Source organism: Alosa sapidissima, chromosome 24, assembly GCF_018492685.1.
Source record: "Alosa sapidissima isolate fAloSap1 chromosome 24, fAloSap1.pri, whole genome shotgun sequence".
In the NCBI taxonomy this organism is placed as follows: domain Eukaryota; kingdom Metazoa; phylum Chordata; class Actinopteri; order Clupeiformes; family Clupeidae; genus Alosa; species Alosa sapidissima.
The window spans coordinates 12,080,752-12,106,381 of NC_055980.1; the positions used below are offsets into that span (position 1 = coordinate 12,080,752).

Sequence of the window (25,630 nt, forward strand, 5' to 3'; positions counted from 1 at the left end):
ACATACACACACACACACACACAAAGAAACCCATATGTTCACCGTACAGGCTGCGTTGAGTGGTCTGACTTATGCAACCTGTCAGTGAGAAATTAGATCGCATCGTCACACTGATCCGGTACATTGCATTTTTTGCTGTTTCGGCTTGAAGAGGTAATTCGCTCATAAAACCCATGCTTTCTTTTCAGGCTGAAAACCTGAACAAACAGTTCAGGACTGTGTTTTCATTTCAGGACCCATGAGAAATATGCTCTGATAATAACCTCAAAAAAAAAAAAGGCTTGTGACCATGCTCCTTCACGAGACATGTAGTGTGTATATACACAAACGCTTTTTATAGACCCTTCTTATAATCACAGCTACATACTGATATGAAGCGAGAACTACAGATGGTATGGGGTATGGGGGGGGGGCAGTCATATGTACTGCAATGCAATGCAACATTAAGCAAATGCATATTCTTCTCATTCCTTAACACAAACTCAACTGCAACTGCAATGCCACCCTCACTATACACACAAACTGAAAAAGGCTTCTACAAAATACCTTGTATTCAACCCTTAATAAATAATGTGAGTCACTGTGAAAGTCTAAGTCCTGACAGTATGGTAGAGCACAAAGCACTTTTAGAAGGTATGCCGTGTGTGTTATCGCCTTTACCACATAATTAACACTGCTACAGATGCAGACTGAGCTATCACCTGCACCACAATCAAATGAGTTTGACACACACACACGTGCACACACACACACACACACACACACACACATACATACACGCACACACACAGACGGATCGTCTTCTGCCAGAGGAGGTCAGACTACCTCTCCCTCATTCAGAGGCCTTAGAGAAGAGCCTGGCTGTTGGACAGCAGATCACGCTGACCCAAGGAATCACTTTCACTGCCGGCTTCCACAGGGGTGCCTGACCTTACGTCACCAGCCGCTTGTCTGCCCCCCCCCCCCCCATCCCCACCACCCGAGATAGATCGCCGCCAGCTGGTTTTGTGACCTCAACACCATCACGAGGCCAGAAGGAACAGAGACCGAGTTTGTCACTGGCTGTCAGGCAGACATTCGTTTCTAGGTGTGAAGACAAACTTTGATGACTTAGGAGGGCAGCGAGGGAGGAAGCGTAAATGTTTTGAAAAACATTAAAAGTTTTTCTTTCTTCTGTTGTTTCCTTTCCATAAATACTATCTAACAATGTGTGTTTATGGACATATAACTAGTAGAATGACTAAGTTATTTAATAAGTAGAGTACATTTACTGTACAAGTGAATGTTTCTGCAGTAGCAATAAAAGTACTGTCAGAAACTATAGTTTAAAACGGTTTCCGTTGGTTCAGACACAAAGCATCTGCCGCCACCTTAGCAGTAAGAGCAGATCATCTACACATCACTGTTATCAGTTTGTTGAGACAGGACAGGTCAATCCTGTCAGCTACTGGTGAAAACCTCATGAGTCAAACTACAGAGTAGACAAGGTTTTCTGACCCCCTACACTGTCGAAGCCATAGGCTAAACTAAAAACTAAAAAATGAACTCAGCCATAGGCTAAACAAAATGAATCAACTGGCTTGAATACACTTCCATACACAATATGGGAATAATGGAATACACTTTCCTGCTACCTACTTCATTAAATAAAATAACTCAACTCTTATTTATCTTTGAATTGAAATAAATGAGAAAGAACAACCAGTTAGAAAATAAAACATTTTAGTATTTAGAATGTAGACAAAACACTAATAGACCTTAGCACAGCACAGTCTACACTGAGTGGGGATAGCTAGTGTGTGACCTGCCTCTCTCGTCAGGCCCATCACACTCCATGGCGGTGCTTATCTCTGCCCTCCGTCTGACTGGGGAACATGTATTGCCTTCAGGGCTCTGCCTGGAATGTTCTGGAATGGGCCACTCTTGGCAACGAGCGACAATGAGGCAGGGAGAAAAAAACAAGAGATTCTGTCCCTCTTTTCTTTATAGCCAGACGTTTGGGAGCTATGGGCAGGAACTCAAAGGCTCATATCAATTTGATTGACTTATTAAAGAAACTGAATAAAAAATTATACAATTTATCCAAATAAAGGGTTGAGGACTATCCTGCTCTTACCTCACCTTACACACTCTGTCCCTATTAAGATAGTAGGTTGTGGAGAAAAAAAAACAAATCTCTCAGGGCATTTGTTAAACCCTTGAGACATCTGATCTAACCCCAGATATAACTGGTTTAACTGTAGATACAACAAAATAAGTTACAGGACATTTTTACTTGAATAAGGAATTCAAAGGAACTCATTCTCATTTTCTTCAAGCAAGAGAAACTCGCATGCTTTTCAGCAGGTGACTAGTACAAAGGGTGTAAGCCAAGATCTGAACAGCAGACTAATGTTAGGACTTCTAGAATGTTCCAGCATAACATTCTGACCTGTGATAAACACAGCTCGGCCTTTGATAAAATCACCAAAAATGTTGGCTCCTGTTAAATTTCAATATAAAAGTGGTATTACACTGTTTGTACTTAGGCTGATTCCCATAGCTGCTGGTATGTCAGTGGAAACCTTTAAAAATACGACCCCATCTCTCATGTTTTCCTTGGCCTTTGGGATAGGTTGCTTTCAAAAGAAATTTAAGGCACAGTCTGATTGATTCCCTGCTTTACAGTTTAATGAATACCACATCTAGCTCGGAGGAGAAACTGTAACCTGCGACTCTTAATGACTGCCAATGGCATTTTGAAATGACAAGAGATATTACTAGCAAGGATTAGGGCACGTGGAATGACCAATCAGACTTTTTCCATGAAGCTGGTCATAAGGTTGGAAAAACAAACTGTTGTTACACCACATAGTGTAAGACAAATGTCACTACACAGTAGTGATGAGAAATAGAGTTGTATCCTGAAAAGGAATCAAATCCTATTATTTTGCATTTACTCTGGAAAAAAGTAAATAGCAAAATCTTGAGTCCAAAAACTGACTAATAACCTCTAGCTAAAATGTTGCTAGTGTAAACATACTCTTCCTGCTTGAGAAAAAAATAATATAACTACCTGTGACAAGTTGACACATTTTTTTTTATTAACTGATCTAAGGTCACATCAATGGACATAAAGCAATATTAAAGACTTGTTACAGGGCAACATGCCATGATAATGTCTTTCCTGATCTGCCATATTTTTGTCATGCTGTCATATTAAAATGTGAAATATATGATAAAAGCTCTCATTTTTCCACTAGGACCATTTGATTGAGCCCCAGGTTTTCTTCATTAAGGGAATTCAGCACCGCTATACGCTGTAGACTGCAGACAGCCAATTCAGTCGGCATATTACAACAGAACAGAGCATTCAGTACTTTGACAAAAGTAACTTGCACAGACAACACCATACGCCTTAACAGGAGAACACGATGAACATTACTTACATGTTTAGCATAGGTGTCATAACAAAACTGAAACTTGGTTTTATGGCTCAATTGAATAAACTGTTCAGGGCTGTCGCATGGTTACAATATGTAATTTCATTTAATAAATGACAGTATTAATGGATAACAAAAATAATATCTTTACATCTTTGTATATCATATTGTGGCATGGACCTATTGTTGGCAAAGTAAGACAAGTTCTGTGGAAGTACCATCATAGCAACAGTGCCAGGAAGCAGGCAACGGCAACGAAGCACACCAGTAACCTGAATGGAAAATGTCTCATTAGACCATGACTCATTGTGCCCACTGCCTTTAGTTGTGAGTATGACCCTCACAGATGACTATCTCAGAGCCACGACAGTCCCAGGATTTCTCTAGAGCATTAACATGTTTGTTAACAATACCTACTGCCTAAGGAATGTGTGTGTGTGTGTGTGTGTGTGTGTGTGTGTGTGTGTGTGTGTATATATGTCTTTGTTTGTCTGTGTGTGTCTTTGTGTGGCTGTGTGGCCTGCTCAAGGGACACTATCAATCTCGGTAATCAAGGGTAGCATTGTCAGATGACAATATTATTTTTCTTCCTCCAAAATATTCTCCAGTATTTGTATAATACTGTCTACAGTTTTTAGGCTCAAGTTTTCCCAACTTCATAAATCTGTCCTTTCCTAACAATCCTCTGATCAATATTCCTGCCAGGCTGGAAGAAACAACTGTGTCTTTGTATCCAAGTAAAGGTAAACTGTTCTGTTTTGAATCACTTGCGGGAATGCAGTTCTCTACTCTCAGCTACTCAAAGCACTGATCTCAGGAAAATGACTACATGACTTTCTTAATGCAGTCACAACATATGTAACCATTAAATATGTGAACATACAAACTTAAAACACATGTTCTTCTGCATTAGCTATTGTTGTGTATGATCCAGTGGCTGATCCTCTATGGACCTCAACAGTTGCCAGAATTTAAAGCTCGAGTACATCTATATTGCCCTCCAGGAGAGCCCACCATCACATCAATGCAAACAAAGGTAAAACGAGGCAATGTGAACAAAATGACATGACAACTGCATTTGTGTTCTTAATGATGTTACTTCCCATTCTACATATTGGTTGTTTCAACCTTTAGGTCTGTGGAATTCTACAAGCTCAAAACTGCCAGATTTAATTGAGTAACTTCAAACAACACAAGTGCCTGAAAAACAACAGGTTGGGCGATACTGTTTTGCAAATATCTGCTTTCTAGTCGAAAGGGAAATCGTAAACTGTATTATATTACACTTTTATTGAATAATAAAGGCCCTCATTGTTTTGAGACTTTTTGAGCTTGCGCCAATATAAATTATAATGGTTATAGACTCTGACTAGTTCCTATTTAAATGACGCTTCAGATGTTTATATTTGTGTTTGTGTGTGTGTGTGTGTTTGTATGTGTATGTCTATGTGTTTGTTTTTTTGTTTTAATATGGGTGCATGGGTGCATGGTGTACATTGTATATGTGTGTAGAGATGTAGATGTGTACAAAGGGATAGAGAATGTGTGTGTGTGTGTGTGTGTGTGTGTGTGTGTGTGTGTGTATGTCTATGTGTTTGTTTTTTTGTTTTAATATGGGTGCATGGGTGCATGGTGTACATTGTATATGTGTGTAGAGATGTAGATGTGTACAAAGGGATAGAGAATGTGTGTGTGTGTGTGTGTGTGTGTGTGTGTGTGTGAGTGTGTGTGTGAGAGAGAGAGAGAGAGAGAGAGAGAGAGAGAGAGAGAGAACTTCCCAGTCATGTTTACTGGACTGTCTGTCTGTTCTCAGGGCCTTCTCACCACCACTACCATGCCTTTAATCCGCCCCATGTGTTTCCCATTGAAATTACCATATGGTTCCCTCTCCCCACCCCCACCCCACCCCACCCAGCCCTGATACATACCTTGCTTGCTTACAAGTAAAACAGGAAAAAAAAAAGAATTCTTTTTTATTGTGCTACACACAAAAAGGCCTGGAAGTAAGGCCAGTCTGGAATTTTATAGAAAATGATTTCACCTAGCATGCTTTTCCCTCACCTCCCCCCACCCCTTCAAGCATTATTAGTCTTATTCTGGTTTCAGGTGGATTGGTCTTGATACCAGCCCTGGCCCCGATAACTTCCTTAAAGCCAGAACAACTGATGTTTTAGTTGTCATTAAATCACATGGTGTGTCATTTCATTACGTATCCCTTTATACTCGGTCCATGCACAGATTTCATATGGCAAACTGAAGACGGCCCTGAGTGGTTCTCTTTGTTGAGCAAACCTGCAGTATATAGGGTGACGTACCATACTTTATTAATATCTGACCTCATGAATTAATCAATTTATGATGGCAAAGTGAATTATGACTGATCGCTAATTCAAACAGCACAATACATTATGGATGAGCCGGGCTTTCAGTAACAATGCTCGGAATACTAAAAACACTATTAGAGGATGAGAATTCCATATCATATTGTGAGGGCCTGGAATGTGGTCTCGGCGCTTCACTTCTTCACGGAGCAGGATCAGGACGGTATATTGTGTTACTGTTTTCATTTCCAAGGCAAAGGGATTTCTCCCTTGGTAAAATTCACAACGCAAATCTCTTGTATCCACAATACAACACCTGGAAAAAGAAACTGTTCATTAATCTTTGCTGCCCCGAAATCCACGGTTTTAAGTCCCTCCCGTTCTCCAGCCACATGCGAGGCTTGGGCCCGGTAGACCTGCCGCGGCACTCTGTTTTCAAATAACCCTGTGGGTTGTTTTCAGGTCACCATGGCCGAGTGGTTCCTTGATTGAATTTCAGAATGCTTTGTTTAATATGCAGCGGTTAAGTGGCTATAAATAGACCACCAAATGCAATGACCTAATCTTTTTTTCCGGGTTGTGTGGCTCTGTGCTTTAGACTCGGATACTTCACATCCTACTGGCCTTATCATATGGTGTAATAGCCGACCAGTGAATGAGTGCAAAATTCTCTAGATCTGATCAATCTAAATATTATTCCTTACAGTTAAGCATGAAATCATGAGGTATCCAAGTGATTAGTGTTACTTCAGGGACTTTGCAACTAACCTAAATAGTATTTCCAGTTCACCTACACTCTTGTTTTTTCACGCTTCTGAGGTGATAATGTGGTAATCTGAAAATATCCTTTAAAGGACTATTATGGAATAATATCCAAACCAAGCAATGGCATCATAATTTGTTGAAAGTATAAAATAACTATGGAATTGGTTTAATAGGCATGCTACTGAATACCCTAATTATAAACTAATTCACACCATGAAAAGTGGACCAGATCTAATTCCCCTGAAATATGAAGCAAATCTGAAGCAACATTCATTTTGAGAAAAAAATTCAACTATTTTAATTAGAGTGAGAGAGGTGAGAAATTGAAGACTGGAAATGATCTTCCATCCTCATCTGTCAAATAGTCTGGTCAATAAAAATCCTTTATCTCTGACCCTTGCTTTAACATCTCAAGTGTTATTTATTCATCTTTGTTAATGAAGCTTTCTGGGAGCTGCCTTAGCACGGTAGTCCTATCCTCTCTGCTTCAAGCTGCATGTGTTTGCTACAAGGCCCTTCCAAGGAAATCTTGTATCTTACACAACACTAATGTCTTAAAACGGCGATTAAGACAGTACAGTATTTGGTACACCTGCCACCAGCTCATGCATTATGCATTTTCCTGAGAAACCACATCTCAAATGGTCCATAGCGCTGTCAGGCATTTATGGAGTTCACACGAGGATAGCAACACAACTCTGATGCCAGATAGAGCTGGTCCATGCTATGGCCCTGGGGCAGCCTGGACCTGGCTGGTTCCTTGTTCTAGGGGAGTGAGCAGTTATTCAGGCTTGCGTACATTCAACATCCTACACTAAATCGCTGGTCGAGAATCATGGCGACCTGCCATCAGGCAAAGCAGAAGAGCAAAGCAGAGAATAAAGCCCCAGGATCAAAACCAAAGAATAATGTTCAAATGCTCTCATTCTACATCTCTGGTCCAAGGATGGTGATTAAATATCATTTACCAACCCCCCATTTCTTTCTGTCAAAGGCAATTTCTACACTGTTTTTTTTACCTCCAGCAAGATTATTGGTTCTGTCAACAGTAACATTAGCTCAACCTATTTGGACTGTAACTGTATTTTTTTTTTTACCTGGCTAAAGCTTCATTCTCTGGCCTGTGTAGGGTGGTGAACATGAATATGAGACTGAAAGCAGCCAGACAAGACCTACAGCTACAGAGAAAAGTCACCTGCTAATCAACAAACAATCAAATGCTGATTCCTGATAACAAAGTTCAAAACGCAGGAGGGATCTCTGAGTTGAAAAGCAAGAAAAGACAAAGTGACATTGATACGGAACTAGCCAATGAAAATACTTGAGAAACAAAGGCTAAAGTTGCCATTAGCAGTAGTTTTTGGAAGCCTGCAGAAAACTGGATTTACCCTCTGACAACCATCGAAAAAACTGTTATTCCTACAGTGGTTAAGCCTGGAACATGTTACCGTGAAATGCCAACATTGCTTGTAGCACTTTTAACGAAAAATAAGGCTGATATCCGTGACATTTTAGCTGAAATTGCAAAGCCTACTATTACGTTTGAGATAGCTGACTTGATTTTTCACTTACCAGAAGACTGGCAACTACATAAGTATGAGACGGTCTTATCCAGTAGCAGGTGAGAAAAACCCACCACAAATATCTTGAGTTCATTATCACAAAGTGTATTCATTTTCAGCAAGGAATGGGTGTATGTATTCGCACATGCCAAATTACAACTCTCTCTCTCTCGTTACTCGGAAATTGAACAAAGCTGGTTCCCTGACTCATGAGGGAGCACACATTGTTCAAATCAGTAAACCTCAAAAACTTTTCACTTCTCAGAAATAGTATTTGGGATATGCTGTCGCATTTTATCTACAAACAGATCAAACTGTTTTTTACTGATGCCAGGCCAATCCCCTTGTGTGAACATGTTACCCACATTGCACATTCTCATTGCCTTCTTGGCAGCGGCTTCACTGCTCTCCCTTGCACAACCGCAGAGGGCATGTAATGTCACATCGATACATTTGTTGAGAATTCAGCCGTCGTTTAACTTCTAAATACATGCTTGAACATTTGTTACACAGGTTTATTTTAACAGCATGACCACATACATGTCGGTATAAGATTCTCATCCAAGAGTACATGCAACGTTTATGAGTGAGCGCCTGTGAATTAGAGACCTGCAGCCCCAGACAGCCAGCCATGGCTGTAATATACCAGCCTAACTCTTATTTATATTAGCTGCAAACCAATTTCAACTGTACATTCCAGATAGGTGAGGATATCTTGGCGTCGGTTTTGAATTTTTCAAAGCTTACAACAAAATCAGTGTTCAGTCTTTGGCCATTCCTGCCATATGTGCAAAACATTTTTGCAACCAAAGTAATGATAGCTTTATTTATACTTGTGAGCTCAGAGCTTTTCAATAATGTTTTACTGTAATATAACTAAATGTGATACCAATTACCAGACACTGGGGAGGTTTCTCAAAGGCAGAGCTCTTGGCTTTTTGTAACTATTCAAAAAATTCTGGGTTTGCATCTTGTTGGTTTTGCTTTTCTGCTTTTATTCCCCCTCCATCTTGTAGCGCGTGCCATAAATATCTGTTTCTTTTGACTGACTTCAGGGTCGCTGTAATATCAGCGGAGACGCATCAATCAACTAGTCTTCATTACTGGCTCTGTTTAAAAAAAAATTTTTTTTTTAAAAATCTGAAATCAAATGATGAATGCACATATGTGCAATTTCATGGATGAATTAGGAGTGCAGAACAACAACAGGAATAACTTATTACTGCAGATTCCACCTGTTGCCTAATGAGAAAATGCTGGGCCGAGTATTTTGTTTTTATTTTCCGCCGATGGTATCAGCAGTACATTTTGGCAGTTCCTTGTAAATGTTGCTTTTATTCCGCCTGAAAACCTGATGTACGATAGATAGATAGATAGATAGATAGATAGATACTTTATTGATCCCCAGATACAAACGCATGCAATGAAACAAACAGGAGAGGCTTTTTTTCCGGGTCTGACTCTGAGGCAGTACTATGGACTGGGAGTGAGAGGGTTTGTTTTGCCCTTCAGAGCTGAACGGTTCATTAGCTGTGTTGAATTTGGGTAACCCTGCATTCTTGTGAGAGGCATCCCAGTGGGTTGTTTAATGCCGAGGTGGTTCCATTCTGAAATCTCTTCCAAAGATCTATTCATTCTATGATGTCATGGCAAGCTTAGTTTGTCTTTTTTCATTTTGTCTATCTTTCTTTCCTTCTTCCTTCCTTTGTCCTTACAAAGCTACACATGTTGAATAATTACAATCACTGTGGTTGTGACTGCTGCTATGTTTTCTGCTATAGACGGACACAAAATGCTCATAACTCAGGAGATCAAGTGATCAGGCGATCAAATGTTCGCCTGCTCCGGTGAGCAATTTCATCCAGATGAGTGTAATCTCTCACCCACAGTCACCGCAAAATCAGCATGGAATTCACATGAAAGCATCTCCCGGCGTACCATTTCACTGGGTCCAGATTGCAACAATAAGGGAGCCGAAGCAGGTGTTGCTCCCTTGAGAGGTGCCAGAAACCTGGTGTGGTTGGACCGCTCCTTCTCTCTCTCTCGCTCTCTCTCTCCCTCTCTCCCTGCTTCCCAAAATGTGATTTCCTCTTTGAGATGGTATCGCTTATTTAAAAGTGATTTTGCATCTTGCGAATTGATACAATACATGATAGAACACAAGCCCCACTTCAATTGAAGAAACAACAACCTGTTCAGGGCTGATGGAATTAGCCAATCAATCGGGGTTCTCTGAAGTCTCGCCAGGGGCAATGGTGATTGCAGGTTTTCTAACCTTTTCGTCTTTCTTTCAGACCTATTGATCAAGCTATAGAGCTCTCAAACATCCTCAGCCCCAGCCCCTGCCCTATTCTGGCCCAGATGAAGCGGACTTGGGCCGAATCAGGACCCGATCCAATTAAGACTGAGCAGGTATTTATGGTAGCAGGTGCTCTTATGTTCAGAACCAGAACACGCACCATTGACACTAACAAATAGACAGTCTCGAGGCCGTTAAAAGGAAAAGAAAAAGTATCAAACTACATATGGCAGTCTGCAACCCCGCTCACAATTTGAGATGGCACAAGTCAATCTTTTCATCTGTGAGATAAAAAGCTCTGCACCAAACAGCATTTGTGTGAATGATGCCATCATGTGGACTGTTTTGACAGCTCTGAGTGGTCTGAAATCAGATGGCCTCTGACACATCAAAACAATATGCTTGCTGTGTTTGGTGTGAGACAACAGACCTTTACACAAAGGTGACTCTCGACATTGTGCAGGGGTAGTCTGAAACCAGACAGACAATAACTTGGATAACACTCGCTCTCAGGGCCTGATGGACAAGCTCACAGCAGAATGTGGAGAATGAAACCTAGACCAATTCAACACATGTCTCCTTTCAAGATTCCCTGTAGATTAGCCTCCTCTCCATAATTGCATGATTTCAGTGGAAAACTGAAAGCCGTTTCATAACAAAAAGGACTGACGTCAGCGTCCAAAAACCATCAATCTAAGAGCGCTCTTCAAACAAAGGAATTAGGTGTTTGCAAAAAGGATCAGAATTTTGGGTCATATGCTTGGATTACCTGCTACAGTGCCATTCGTTTTTTTTTACGTGTTCTCCTCTCTAAAGAGAGCCACTGGTCACCAACTATTTCACTCACTCCCTCAAGGAAAATCCTCTAAAAAGGCTGATGAGACTGATATGGTACTAAGATTAACAAAAGGATTCAGGCACTATACACAATTACACCAGTAGCCATCACAGAGTCTAAACAACCAGTAATTCTGCTAGTAGTGAAATTTAGAGAAGTCCAAATGTTCATCAACACAAACGAGATCCTTAATCTATATAAATACTCTTTGCGCTCAATTGGATAAAGCGCACAGGGGTATGCGAACAGAGATCTACTCGGTCTGCACTGTACAGTATGTACTGAAAATGCAAGCAATCTAAGACACGTAAGAGTTAACCTTGGATGTGTCTTGGTAAAAACAGAGATTCACTCCCACAATTTTTCATATGGAACTAAACTCAGACTTGTTGACAGACTTCTGGCACTACAGCTGCATGCTTGTACAACAAACAAGCCATGGATTTACAGCCATATGAAACGTTCGATTATGCCACCATAGAGCACTAGCTCATTTCCAAACCTGAGCATTATTGCTCAGCTTCATAATAAGTGGCCTGTGTCAAGACCATGCATTTGATGTCAGGCAGATACAAATGTGTCTTCATTAAAATGGCTTAAACTCGCTTCACACACTAAGTTGTGGTAAGGCAACAAAACGTTAGTAATGTGGTCTGCCCTGTAGAGCTGTGTAACATGTGTAACCGCTGCAAGATATTTCATAAGAGTGGATCACACAAAAAGCCTTGCGGCCTACTTGCTTTTTGCATTGACAGGCCTACAACTTATTAAGCAAGCCCATCAAAGTATGCAAAACATAGTGAATACACAATTATGAGAAAACATGAATGAATAATGAGAAACAAAATAATGGATTGGTTTGGTTTGTGAAGGCAACCTGAATACTTCCTTTGCTTGTTATTTCCTTTCATTCTCTCTGCAGATACCTTCAGACAAAGCAGCTTAGAGTACAGACACGTCTTTATCAGTAGCTGTGCTCAAACACTCATTCGTGTTATCAGCAGCTTTCTCTACCAGTTCAGCTACAGGAACACTTATTCAGGTATTGACCAAGGCTGCCATTAAACAGTAAGGGGTTGCCAGAAAAATATTCATGTAAATATTCAGGATACACATCTCCTTTTACAGTCTGTACATAAAGATACTCAAAGTGTCCCTGATAGTTCAGTTTCACAGTGTAAGGGCAAAGTTGTAGCAGTGTAAGGCACAATGTGTTTGATAGTTTCATTTAGGTCAATTTAGTGTGTGCAGTCCTATAAATGGATATGAAGGGAAATAAAGGGTCTGATAAGTGACTGCAGGCAAATATTCTTGTGAGGGAGCACCATAATCTGGCATAAAGTATGGCAGCATCCATGTCACTACTATTAATTTACTTTGCAGAAGTAGCCTTCAGCTAAATGCTTCTGTCAAAACCACACTCCCAAAACATGACCTTACCAAACATTACCATGTCCCGAATCAATAACGTCACTGATTCTATATGATGAAACAGCTATTCACAAGTACACTTCCTCAGCATTTCAGTATAGACCAATGTGTTGTATTTCAATCTTTCGTGGAACCCCTTTATTCCCTCTTGTTTAATGTTTAGCATTTTAAATAGACAGACACATGACAATGTGAACTAGTGATGTAACATTGTTTTAAAGCAAATGCAGCTTGAAGAAACTGTCTACAACTAATGATTTAACAGACTCCACATGCTCAAAGCTATTCTCATCCCCAGCTTCCTCTGTTTCCATGGTGACTCCTGTTCATCTTTGAAACTGGAGCAGTTCAGTTGGGGATGACTCAGTAGAAAGTCCAAGCCTATGATGGCATCACTGTATCTTTCATTTGAATTTATGTCCTGGAGCACTGACGCATTGTGTGTAACACTGCATTGTTGAGTTCTTAAGGCATTACCTCTTTTAAACCATGAGGATGAAGAACACACACACACAAATAAATAAATAAATAAATAAACAAATAAATAAATAAATAAAAAGACAGAATGGCCGAACTCGGGGAGACTCGAGTTTGTGTTCATTTGCCTCCTCAATTACTCTCACCCAAGCGCCACACATGACATCATGGAAAACTTCTGTCGGCTCTTAAAGTGAAGTGGGAACTGCTGTATTTCTTTTGCCGTGCGCTGGGGAGCCCAGGGAACCATCCATTCTAAAAATACAAGGTTCTATCACAGGATTCCGCAAATACTTTCATCCCTCCGACCTTGTGATTCGAGTGGCATTTAAGCTGGTTTGATTAGACTGTGAAGTCGAAAAGCAGAGCGTACTGATATTTCAGCATGGATTAGTCATCAGCTGGTTTTAATAAAACGTTCAAACGAGCTTGTTTTATCTGGCCTGGGGAGTTGCTTGGCATGGACCACGTTTTTGCATACTTACCTATTTACCTGGTATGTACATTGGCGAAGGAGAGTGACTGTTAAGACGGCGGCCTATCTTAAGCTTTGAAAGATCCAATCCAAAAATGACTCAAACTTTTGTGTTCAGAGATGTTTACAAACCAAGGCTTACGTATTCCTGATTGTTACACGTGTATCTTAACATATAGCCAATACAACACAGATCATGATCATGGAAATTCACATTTGCATTACTACCTAGCTTTATGCCATTAATACATATGATTGCGAGCGTACAATGACTGTGGCCAATTGGCCCATGACCCTAGGTGGACACTTACCGTTCTTGCTCTCCCTTTGATTTGATCTCCGCATAGGAGCACGCAGTACTGAGTTGCTTGTGTCCTCAGAAGCATGATGAGGCTTAGGAAATGTGTGTTCAGGACTCTTCTCTGTAGTCCTTACATTCATTGCCCTGACCAGCACATACTCCTTTCACATAGTTCTGTATAGAAAAGGGAGAGAGGGAGAGAGGGAGGGGGAGAGAGAGAGAGAGAGAGAAAGGAAGAGCTGTAATCTATGACACTTCGGATGTTTTTTGATCACTTGTGGTTCAGTCCTAGATAAGCATATGGTCACAAGCAACAAAGCAACAAAGTAAAAATCTTTAGACATTAAAGCCCATCACAAAAGCGAGACAAGAGGCTTTTTTTCCAGGAAAGCCCTTTTCAAGTACTAGAGATATAACAATCAACAAAGTCCGTCTGTTTATTTACAAAGCCTAATCCCGCTTGAAAGCACACAAATGCTTCTTTCATTCAGGCACGCCACACAATATATTCATCTCCAGAACTTACAAAGTGCAGACCTTTAACGTGGCTACCTCTGTCCAAATATTAAACACACAAGGCCCGATTTCAGTAGCTAAGAGTGAGCCCCTGCTATGTGTCGCCGTGAAAAATGAGGCCCTTGGCTCCTCCGTGGACAGGCCAAGTCTTTCCTATGTATAGTACATCATCTACAGAAACAAACCGCATAGGGCACTACAAACATACATCTCTGTTTTCTTTAATAAACTGTGTTTTGAAAACCACTTAGACGTTTGAAGGACATTAATTCCCCCAGACTGTCGTGTCTAATAAATATAGTGCTGTTATTGAAGCCATGCTGCCAATTTATTGCACAATTCAGGGGCCAGAACCACCTCCTAAAATCGTAGTGAGAAGAAAAAAAATACACACGTAGATAAATTTCATGATATTCCTACAATGAGCTGCATATTTCTAATAAAAGTGGGAGCAATGAATTCGAGAGCAAGGTGCAAGCTCTGCCCTGCGGCCAAATCACTTTTACAAGTCAGGACAACAGTTCCAGAGGGATTTTTTACACCTCTGGTTCAAGTTGTTCTGTGTTTGTAATCCGCTTGTAATGTCAAATCAAATTGAGACCTATAAGGTGCTAATTATACTCCAGAGCAGTCTTGCTGTGATTCTGTTTTTATTTCAAACACATGCACAAACACTTAAAATGAGTAGATACTGTAGGGAACCATTATCAAAGGTTTAAGTTCATCCACTACACTGCAGAATGATTCAATGATACAAAGAAGGAACACAAATATTTTTGTTTCTTTTTGCCATGTGTGTTCTTTTAGCCCCTTACTAATTCCATAAAATGTACAAAGTGAAATAATCACTGTGTAATATGTTCAGTATTATATTATAAGTACATATCTGCACAAACACAGAAACACAGAAACACACACACACAAACAAACAAACAGACTCTTTCTCCTTCAACAAACATTGAGAACAGACACCCATCACTACTGTTTTACCTCACCAGTAAGAGTCGAAAACAAGCATACCTTCAATGCAACGGAGACCAGGGAATACATATCTCTCCTCCAAATCTCCACTCAGCCTCTTTATTGGGTCCTTAACAGATGGGCCTAACTTTAATGCTTAGTCTAAAACAGGCTCCAACAATTTATATGCGCGTGACAGCTCAAGCCCAGGGAAGCAGTGTAGTAAAGTGTAGGTCCACGTACATGTGTGTGGTGAGCCTAGAGTTCAATGACACAGCCACCCAGATCTGTGCGGAGGAAATAAAATAAAATCATAAAATCAAGGAGTCGTCTTCAAAGGCTCCAGCTAGTGTGTAAGATAGCATCGGCACTTAGAGCGGGTGATGTGTCGCGTGGAGGCCATATTTAAAGGGTGGCCGCAGTCAACCTAGGTGCAGCTCGCAGCTTCATCCATAATCACCAATAGCATCACCGGTGTAATTGGTTATCGGCTTTCGCGAGTCTTTTGGTGGAACAGTCCTCCCCTAAGCTGTGTCACAATAAACAAGGGCAGCATCTTATGGCAGTTTGAATGGTGTCAAAAGCGACAACATCTTCCACCTACACAGAGCACAGAATTCAGATCTGTGGCTTGCCCTCATAAAGCCTTTTATTATTCAACCCACACTAACCCACATGTCAGCCAAGCCTATCCATTAACAGTTACAGCTCTTTCCACTGGTGGTATACAGCCATCTCTGGTCTGTGCAGTGCAGTAGCCTCTGTGGTAAGCTTATTCAAACATAGGCCATACCACACGTCTGCTGACTTTGAAATGAGCCTATTGTAAGGTAGGTTCGTTTAGAGTGGTGGCTATGCTGCAGAGTGTTTGTCTATTTTAAAATGTATTCTGCGGTTCGTGTGGAGAGCGGCTGGGGGACATCAGGCCTGTGGGTTACTGCAAAGCACACTGTGTCTACAGTATCACATAGAAGCCCAGGCTTTTTTTAATGCATAAATGAGCTTGTGGTGTGGTTTGAGGTGGAATGTTTTCTTTCATCTTGTCTTTTTTAATCGTCACTCTCCCCCACCGCCACCCCCCCCCCCCTTCCTTTTGGCTACTTTATTTGTTTTATTTCTTCTCTTTTTTATCTTCCTTTGTTTCATGTCCCTTTTTTTTTTTGTTTCAAGAGCTGACCACCAGTTGAGTTGAGACGGTGCCAAATTTATGGGAGGTTTTCATTGCTTTCATTATTTATCTTGGGGTCATTCCAGGACTTCCAGGGATGACTTTGACTTTTTGTTGGAATTAACACTGGGTTCTCTCTCTCTGGCCTCCCAATTAACGTCTGCATTCAAGCATTTTACGGCTTAATTGCAACAGCCTAGCAAACTTTAGCCTAGCACGAGTTTCCCTTCACACCACATCAGAGGCAAACGAGAGAACAACAGTCCAGTCAAGACAGATTGTCGCCTGACAAAAACCATAGAGACCAAGTATCCAAGAGGTGCATCCCAGACAACAAATGGGAGGATGGACAAAGCAAAAACTGGACAGGAGAGTGAATAAAATCCCAATGGAATGTAAACCCACACTTGAGAGTGGTGACATTTATGAATGTGGGACATCTGCAGTATTCAAAGGCTTTGCTGTGAAGCAGTGAAAACAACACAAGACTGATTGCACAGCTCAGGATACCTGACACTTAACTATCTAATGGACAAGGAAAAGGTGACACACATAAGGATTTACATGAAAGTAAATACACAATACATGACATGACAAAGGGTACCAGCAGAGTGCAGAGATAGTCCGACAAGTTGTTATTAACGGACTTTTTAACACAGGATTTGGCAAGATTTAGGGCTTTTGCCATTCTATAATAAACAATAGCATGGCTATATTGAAAATATTTACTTAATTCTCCAAAGTGACTTATGGCAACATTGGCTACTAAACAGAATGTCATGAGTGTTATGGCGTCAGGTGCCACAGGCTGTATAAATATTCCCTGTGAACTTGTTTATAGGAAAACCCCATCTGGCCTTGGCGAGTGGAGTCAGACACACCGGTGACCCCGCGTTTTTCAAACGGAAAATATAACACAAGTGTTTGCGAAGTTGGGCGAACTGCAGCAGTCAACTGTCAAGTGACAAGACAAGACAGTGTTGTAAAAGGCTGCAGGCTCCACATTGAGGCTTGGATTTACTTGAAACTGATGGTAAGAAGCATACTACTGGCATCAGTACTCTGAAGATTATTGATTTTTTAAACAACTGATACATGTATCCAGAATATGGTTTTAGACACAGGAAGTAACATCTTTGATTATTTTATATAGTTAATGCTATTTGCAAACTACTAACAACCACAAACACCATACAGTGTCTATTCAGAGACAGCTAAACACAACTACATACCCCAAAGTTTCTACACAGTGGCAAATTATTTCATATGAGCGTTGTGACTGGTAAGGGCTGTTATTCTACTGTAGATCTCAGCTCTCTATTAATCACCAGTCCTTTGTCCTAATGTTTATTCATCTCCATGCATAACACTACACTGAGATAAATATCAGCCTGAAAAGGCCAAAGTCATTTACAGTGCATCCTACTGCAAATTGCGGATTTATTTGAGGTTATTTAACAGTGTGCTATTTGGGTTATTGGTTGAAGAATGTATTAAACAATCCAAGCTTTTTGTTACTTTAGCACCTTTTTTATTACCAATGTGGTTTAGTCTAGGACCTTTTCTTAAAAGCTGTGGCCGACGGCTGATGCATCTACACCAGTGCTGTTACTTATGCGAGATTAGCTATGTAAACTCTACACGTAAATCTGAGAGTTTAAACCTTTAAATAAATAGAACTGGGGCAAAAGGGGGAAGACCCCCCAATATATTTGCTAACATGTTTATTTGAAAAGAACTGTGCCCAGTGTGCTTGAGCTGGCCTCGAACTGATGGCCCCTTGGCCCTCCACACTGAAGTTCTCCTAACAGGCAGAGAGTACCCATTAGCTCATTCCTCAAAGTGGATACCTCATATATACTTTTACAAAGACCCTAGCAGATTTTTTTCGAGCAAAACTATATAGACACACGCAAAATGTATCCGTGGTTTGGCACAATGCTCATGAACATCCACTTACGAAGGGGTTGCATGTTCCTAACAGACCGGGAGAAATACAAAGGAAGACATTCCTAATCCACTCATACTCAAAACTCCACAGAAAATTACTTAAATTCCATCAAGAAAAAACACAGCACTGTGAGCCGTAGATGCCAAGAAAGATTATAACCAAAGCAGAGAGTCTGTGATGATTTCAGAGCTCAACAGATGTCAGCTCTCAAGCAGTATGACAAACAGGGCTTCTGCCATGTAAATATATCAGGGGGCAACCCAAAACTCGTTAAATAGACATTACATTTCTCTGTATTTTTCATTCGTTTTGTGTGACCACTGCACAGCTTGTATGAACAAGAGCCCACAGTAGACAAACATTTCACCATCATCTCTTGGCGCCAAAATCAACATTACTTCTGCAGTAGCTTCTTTGAATCATGACACCGCTCTGCTTTGCGCAGGAACAAGGATGGAAGATGGTTCTGCAGACTAGGAGAAAATGCGCATTAATTGGATCATTAATGCACACTACTGTGTTTAGATGATAAGTAGTCAAGGTTCTCTATGGAGTGAGAATAAAGATGATTTATTCTCTGGGTGTAGAGTACACCACAGTAAAGAAAGGCGCGTTTCGTTTGTCCAGTAATACAATGGACGAATTTCCAAATCATAACTAGCTGGTTGATTACTTTCTCGTGTTTGATCATTAGCTGAATATACCCTACATTAATTATGTGAAATATGATGTTTTATGTGCCGTGGGTAATTTAAGAAAGCCACAGAGGACATGTTCAGAGAAATACATATGCTCCAATGATTAAAAGGCATCATAACCGAAGGCGATGAGAAGGCGCCATGCTGACGAACTTTCCACAGACAATGTACACATACACCCCCCACCAACCCTTACCCAGTGACAGGTGAGAGAGCAGACTTCGATGCTGCAAGTGTCTCCTTTAAATTCACTCGTGCCTCTGGTGCTGTGCTAAACAAAGTAGCGCAGGTCCTTGCCAGCAAACGCATCAGGCTCGCTATGTTTGCCCGCCTGTAATTATGCTCCGCTAAAATAAATTATGCTTTGTTTTAAACGCTCCTCAAATAAGCCACGGTGGCTATTGCCCCCCCTCCCTCCACAGGTTCCGTCTGCCTGTGGTCAGGACTAGAAATATGGACGCAGACCGGCTCGGAGTTGAATGTACTGACCTTTGAGGAATCCCTTAGTGGGGGGTTTACACTCCATAGTACACTATATCTCTCAGAACGTGATCCCTATTCATCATGCGTTTCCACTCACGTAACTAGTAATGGAAGTTAAGTTCAACGACCATGACCCACGAGGAAGTACAACTGTGAAGTACATGCAGAACCTCTGAAAACATCCTTTTTTGTATTATTTTCATACGGTTCATAAAGGTTTTCATAAGTTTTGTGGTCTCTGGCACTCAAAAATTGTTGTAATTTATGTTTTCTGGCTTTAAATGTTTGGTTTAGTTTAGTTCAAGGTGACACTGATACACTATTCACGATGCATCCCACATTGCTGAAACTCAGCATCACCTCCATCCATCAAGACTATAACCAGTACCATGAGAAAGAATGTGCGATCCTCTCCAAAAGTCCCCAAAATATATTCAGTGTTTTGCTTACATTCGCTGACATACAAATATGACCCATTTTTCTTATTTGATTTCCCATTTCAACACTATGTTCCGTTTCGGATTCCTCGACCAAAGTCATTTTGTCCTGTGTTAACCTTGGGTGCGAATGACTTCGTCATTCTTAGCTTCGTGAGTGCCCACCAATCATCCTGGTACGCAACAGGTCTCCCTGCAGCACTATGAATAATACCATGTGTGTTTAACTTGCGAAATAGAAAGAAGCCATGTAATATAAATACATAAGGTAATATAAATACAAAGAAACCGTATAATCTCCTGCGAGGCTGGCAAAGTCTTTGTGTGTGACATTTTCTCGTGAGGCTCTCTGGTTCGGCTCGGCCGCAGTGGGCTGGCACTGGCAGTGTTTAAAAAGCTCCCGGAAAGTTTACAGTGGGTGTACTTCTCCTGGGTTTTGTGTGACAACCTTTAACGCACCATACCCATCACAGGCAAAACACAGGGGACCTCCCTGGAATCCTGTTTTTAAAAAAAAAAATAAAAAAAACTTTCCATTCATGCATTTTTTACCAAAAGATTCCCGGTCTTTTAGTTGTGAATAAAATCATTGATTTTTTTTCTGTTTGATGGCAGGAGTTGTCTTACTGCGAGATGTCTTTAATTCAGAGTGTTACATTTGAAATTGATTAGCTTTCTCTGACACAGATAAAGCGTGTTCATCTGTTTAGCTTTGCTTACAGCTTTCTGCTCACAGAATTAAACAAGTATTTTGAGAATGGGCAGTCCCCCTCCAGCTGTAATTTCAATTCATATTTAGGTCTTAACAAATGCACTGTGATGGATTATTGAAGGCAAACCATTGGAGTCTGAGCACTACAACTGCTCCCTATTAGCTTGGAGTCTAATCTTATAAAAGGCATCTGTATGTCTCCAGATAATCCTCCAATGGTCACCAGGGATGTGGTGGTATCTGATATGCCTGCAATGGTAAAGCTCATCAAAATCTAAACAATACATTGCCACACCTCATATGTGTATGCTCTAATGGTTTTATTTGAAGGTATACATGTACATATATGTGGGGAAAATGGTCATGGCCATTGCCAAATGCGACAGTTGAAATTTCATTACAGGTGGGAACACTCAGAGCTACTTTTGCTTCGAAAGATCTTCAGAACGGAGAGATAAAAGTGGATTAGTCTTCCTGTCTGTTAATTTAATTTCCATGAAATGAAACATCCCTCCATAACTCTACATGTAGTAGATGTTTGGCAAAGACAGATGCCTTATTGAGTCACTGATTTTAGCTTGAAAAAATATCTTAATTGAATTGTACTTTGAATTCCTTGATTGAATGTCATGCGAAAGATCAAAAAGGTACAAATGGATTAGTTGTTCTTGAATATATTGCCAAGGATACCTTTTTGAGCAGTTTATTCTAGAATTACATCACCCACCAGTCAATTATCTGTAATCTGTGTAAAAATGCACTGTATGACTACAAGACCACGTCATACTCCAAGTCATCTCAACCGAATCCTATTCTAATCTATTCTGGAGAAGAGTGCTGCTTCAACTCATCACTGAAAAGCTATTGATAGCACTGCAACCTGATTGCTATAGACACAGCAATATATTTATGACATTGGTGTTGATATTAGGCCATAGTGCCTGTACTACTCACTACATCACACTACAAATAAAAAACATATGTCAATGGGCAGCATGATTAATTGTGAACAACAATGATAGATCAATTAAGCTGAACCACAATGATTCAGAAAAACACGGGGGTGAAAAGCGTGCTTCCAAAGATTTTACCTGGCCTCATGAATGTGCATGGCATGTTTGCTATGCCATACTAAACACCACCTTGGGTAACCCAACATACACATCAGCTCTCATCAATAATGCTATTCCTATTGGGCAGACTTTGTCAAGCTGATTTAAAACACACCAAGGCCAGTTATCAATGTAACTCTGCTGAGAGCCTTCTTGATGAAGCCTACATTTTTTTTTTTTTTAGTTTAAACTCGTGAGCAAACAAACAGAGGCCTGGTGAGGAAACGCCTGCAGCATGATGGTAATTATGAGTGGCACTGAACATGTGCTCTGTCTGCCCTAACCTCTAACAGGTCTAGCCTCTTTACTAGCACTGGCAGCACACCGCGGACAACAACCTCCCCAAACACACCACCTCACAGCCTTCCAGTCTGTCAAAGAGTCTCCTTACAGAACCAGCTGGGAGTAATGCTACAGAAGTTTGACATGTCGAGCGTGTGTTTGAGCTGTCAAAAGGACAACCAGGAAATGCATTAGAGTGATGGTCTATCCAAAAAGGTGACAGTTTGACTGGACAATTTTCTAAGTAACATTAAGTTAATAGTTAACACATTATATGACTGACTTAATTGTTGGTAAAAGTATTGAGCATTTGTCATGTGGTCTTAAAAGAAATCTATCCTGTCAGCAACATAGCCAACATTTTTACTCATGCGGTCATCAATGATCGTTAACAACCTCCACAGTAGCCTAATACATAGTGAATGTCTAACATAGATTGTCTTGTACATTTGTTTGTCAGCATGTAGCCTAAAGATTTAACTACATATCCTCCAAAAAGCTCTGAGGATGTCATGGCAAAGGAGCAATGAAACCAATGACTGATTAGCACACAGCCTGGCTTTATAAACGGAGAGATTAATTGGTCTCTGGTGTACGTGAGGTCCCCGTCAGCCATTTGGCACTTCGAGGTTTATGTGCTCGACACTTTTTTTTCGCCGCATTTTCACTTTCACTTACTCTGTCATGCACATGCTCTCTTTAAACAAACAGAAACTACAGAATTGTACACGGGGCAAGGGGTTAACTGATGAACCAGAGGCCACAGGGTTTTTAAGCTAAACAAGTGACTTGTTCTACACAAACAAGAGAGGTCTGCATCAGAAGAAGGGGGAAAATGACAGAAAAAAAGAGAAATGAATAAGCAGGGTAAGTGTTTCTCAGCCGGCGGTAACACACTTTGGATCGTTCCCAGTTCAGGGCCGACTTGGCCAACGAAATACCCTTTTAGTGACAAAGTGCCCATCCCAGGGAAAGAACGTTAGCACCCGTGGCAAATGGGAGGGGTGGTGGTGGTGGGGGGGGGGGGGGGGGGTTGGGGAAATGGAAAGAGACGATCTGGTGATGCTTACCAGCACATTCCTGAAGACAAACATTTATGTGACACTTTACAGGAGCTTCCACCTTTGCCGCCTCGCTTGACGAGGCCCATGCGCCACAGAATTCACTTTGTTGATTTTCTTGCGATTTGCCAAAAATTCTGGCTATCCATAAAGGTGAAGGCTTGCTAGCGGCTCAGATGAAAGGGCACGTTCCTTTTGGGGAACGCAAACCATCAAAAAACAAGAAGGACCCTGTCGCCATGCTTTTTCTGCTCTTGCTCAGATTAAAAGGTCCTTTCGGAAAAACCAGACTGTAGCCCACAGGTACTGTTTCATCTCTGAGACTCATAACAAAATGACTTCTACTGAGGTTATACTATGCTTCAAGGCAACAGAAACATATTTTGTATCATGCAAATCCACTCAAGGATCAATTGTTACGCAGAACCAGATGATTATGGTCAGAAACCGATTTGATCTTAATGGACTTCCATGTCAACTGACGTAAAGACCAAGGACTTCCTTGATGATTACAGGGTGGACAAACTACAGAGAGATTTTTCCTCACTTATTTATCTACAGGATCAACACTCACACACACAAAGATTTACACCCTCCTCAGACTGATTTCCAAGAAGGGTCTGTTATTACCATGTTACCAACGAGATGACCCCACGGGGCTGAAAAGCCTCTATCAGCCTAGAGGTGCTACGAGCACGACAAGTTTCATGCGTGCCGGTGGTCCGGTGTCCGGGTTCGTTGACTATAAATTTTCCATGAGAACTAAATATCGTTGTTCTGATAAGTTTCTGGAGAAGTTAGTGACATTGTACTAATATGGTTATCACATTTGCCAATTTGGCAAATGGTATTGATTCGTAAACTGTAAAAAATGCAACATAGCCTGAGAAGAAAAGAAGGTCAGTGGAAATAAACAAGATTTTTGGGGCGTCTGATAACAAGCAGGCTATCTAATATAGTGCTCCCATTAAAGAGAATTCCTTTATAGGGACTATGCTGCGTCTCTTTTCATGCTCAACCGAGTCAAACAAACACAGAACTCCAAGTTCCAGTTTGTCTGACAAAAGGCAATCTGGGCTGTATTCCATTGCAAAAGCAAACAGCACGCTAACACACATTCAAACATACACACACGCTGAAGCTTTTCAAGACTACAGACACCTAGACCTGGCACACACAAACACCTACACACACACACACACACACACACACACACACACACACACACACACACACAAAGGCTGTCACAGATGTTTAATAGACTATCTTTTCATGGATGGGGGAAAAAATGGTTTGACGCTTGTAGAGCCATCTTATCTGTCCTGACTCCTTTCATTTGATTTGTGCTCCCCCTCCAACACAAGCAACGTTCCTGCCAGTGGAATTCACCCAGACTTGGACTCGTGGCAGAGGCAGCACCCAAGAAGATCTCGGAGCTTTGGGATGGTGTAGGCTTTCCACCAGCTGGACTGGCGGCGCGAAGGGGCCCAAGCTGAGGTTACTGCTTTTCTTTGATAAAATATCATGATGAGAGGACAGGGGAATGATAAAACAAACGCAAATCAGAGAGCGCTTGGGCTGTATACCTTGACCAGCAATTTTATCCATAAGCTCCGTAAATAGCTTGATAAGGCCATCTTCAAAAATATGGATTGTGACTAAGAAGTCTGAAACTTCTACCAAAGACCATGAACAAATATAACCATGTTTGGAGACTCGAAGAACAACTGAGTTGTTGTTTGGCAAGATTTCAGCCTTGACTCATTGTTATTTTCTACCTGCTTTGTTGGTCACAGTTTCTCCACCTGATGTCAGAATCAGATTCATTTATTATATTTTGACATGGTGAGGTAAAACAGTGAAACATTAAATGCATCAAACATTAAAGTAATCAAGATCATAAGCAAAAATATGGAATTAAGATGATCAAATCAACAATAAAATCTAGGTCATTTATGACACAATTTATGAAACATTTATGACCAAAAGAGAGTTCATGTGTTTTGGTTCTACTTGTAGGCACTGCTTATTTCTGCACTGACAAAGCAAGCAAGTGACCTTCTTGGACTGGACTGCTCACAGATTGGAGTTTTCGAACCTGCCTTCCAGGTAAGTAGAGATCTGGAGATGCAGATTAGACTTGAAGTCCTTAGCAATCTCTCACATCAGACCCTGGAAGGGCAGCTTTTGGATCAGCAGCTTGGTCAGCTTCCAGTGACAACATATGTCTCTGAGAGTTAGCATCTCAGAATAAATGCTGGCATTCCACACATTCTCATATGTCTAAAGTCCTGATGACAGTCACTTCTCTCACTGAGGGCCAGATGTACTAATGCTTTTGTGCCCATTTCAGGCGTAT

The 25,630-nt window shown here is 40.9% G+C and overlaps 1 protein-coding gene across 9 annotated transcripts in view; it reads right to left on the minus strand.

Moving 5' to 3' along the window:
• The window catches only part of myocd (myocardin), a 92,669-nt gene that overhangs the window by 30,938 nt on the left and 36,101 nt on the right, over nt 1-25,630 (minus strand). For all 9 annotated transcript variants that reach the window (XM_042083585.1, XM_042083589.1, XM_042083588.1 and 6 more), the window contains one exon: nt 13,902-14,065. In XM_042083585.1, the coding sequence (XP_041939519.1) occupies nt 13,902-14,031 (130 nt within the window). In that variant the 5' untranslated portion in view covers nt 14,032-14,065. The remainder of the gene's footprint in view (nt 1-13,901; nt 14,066-25,630) is intronic.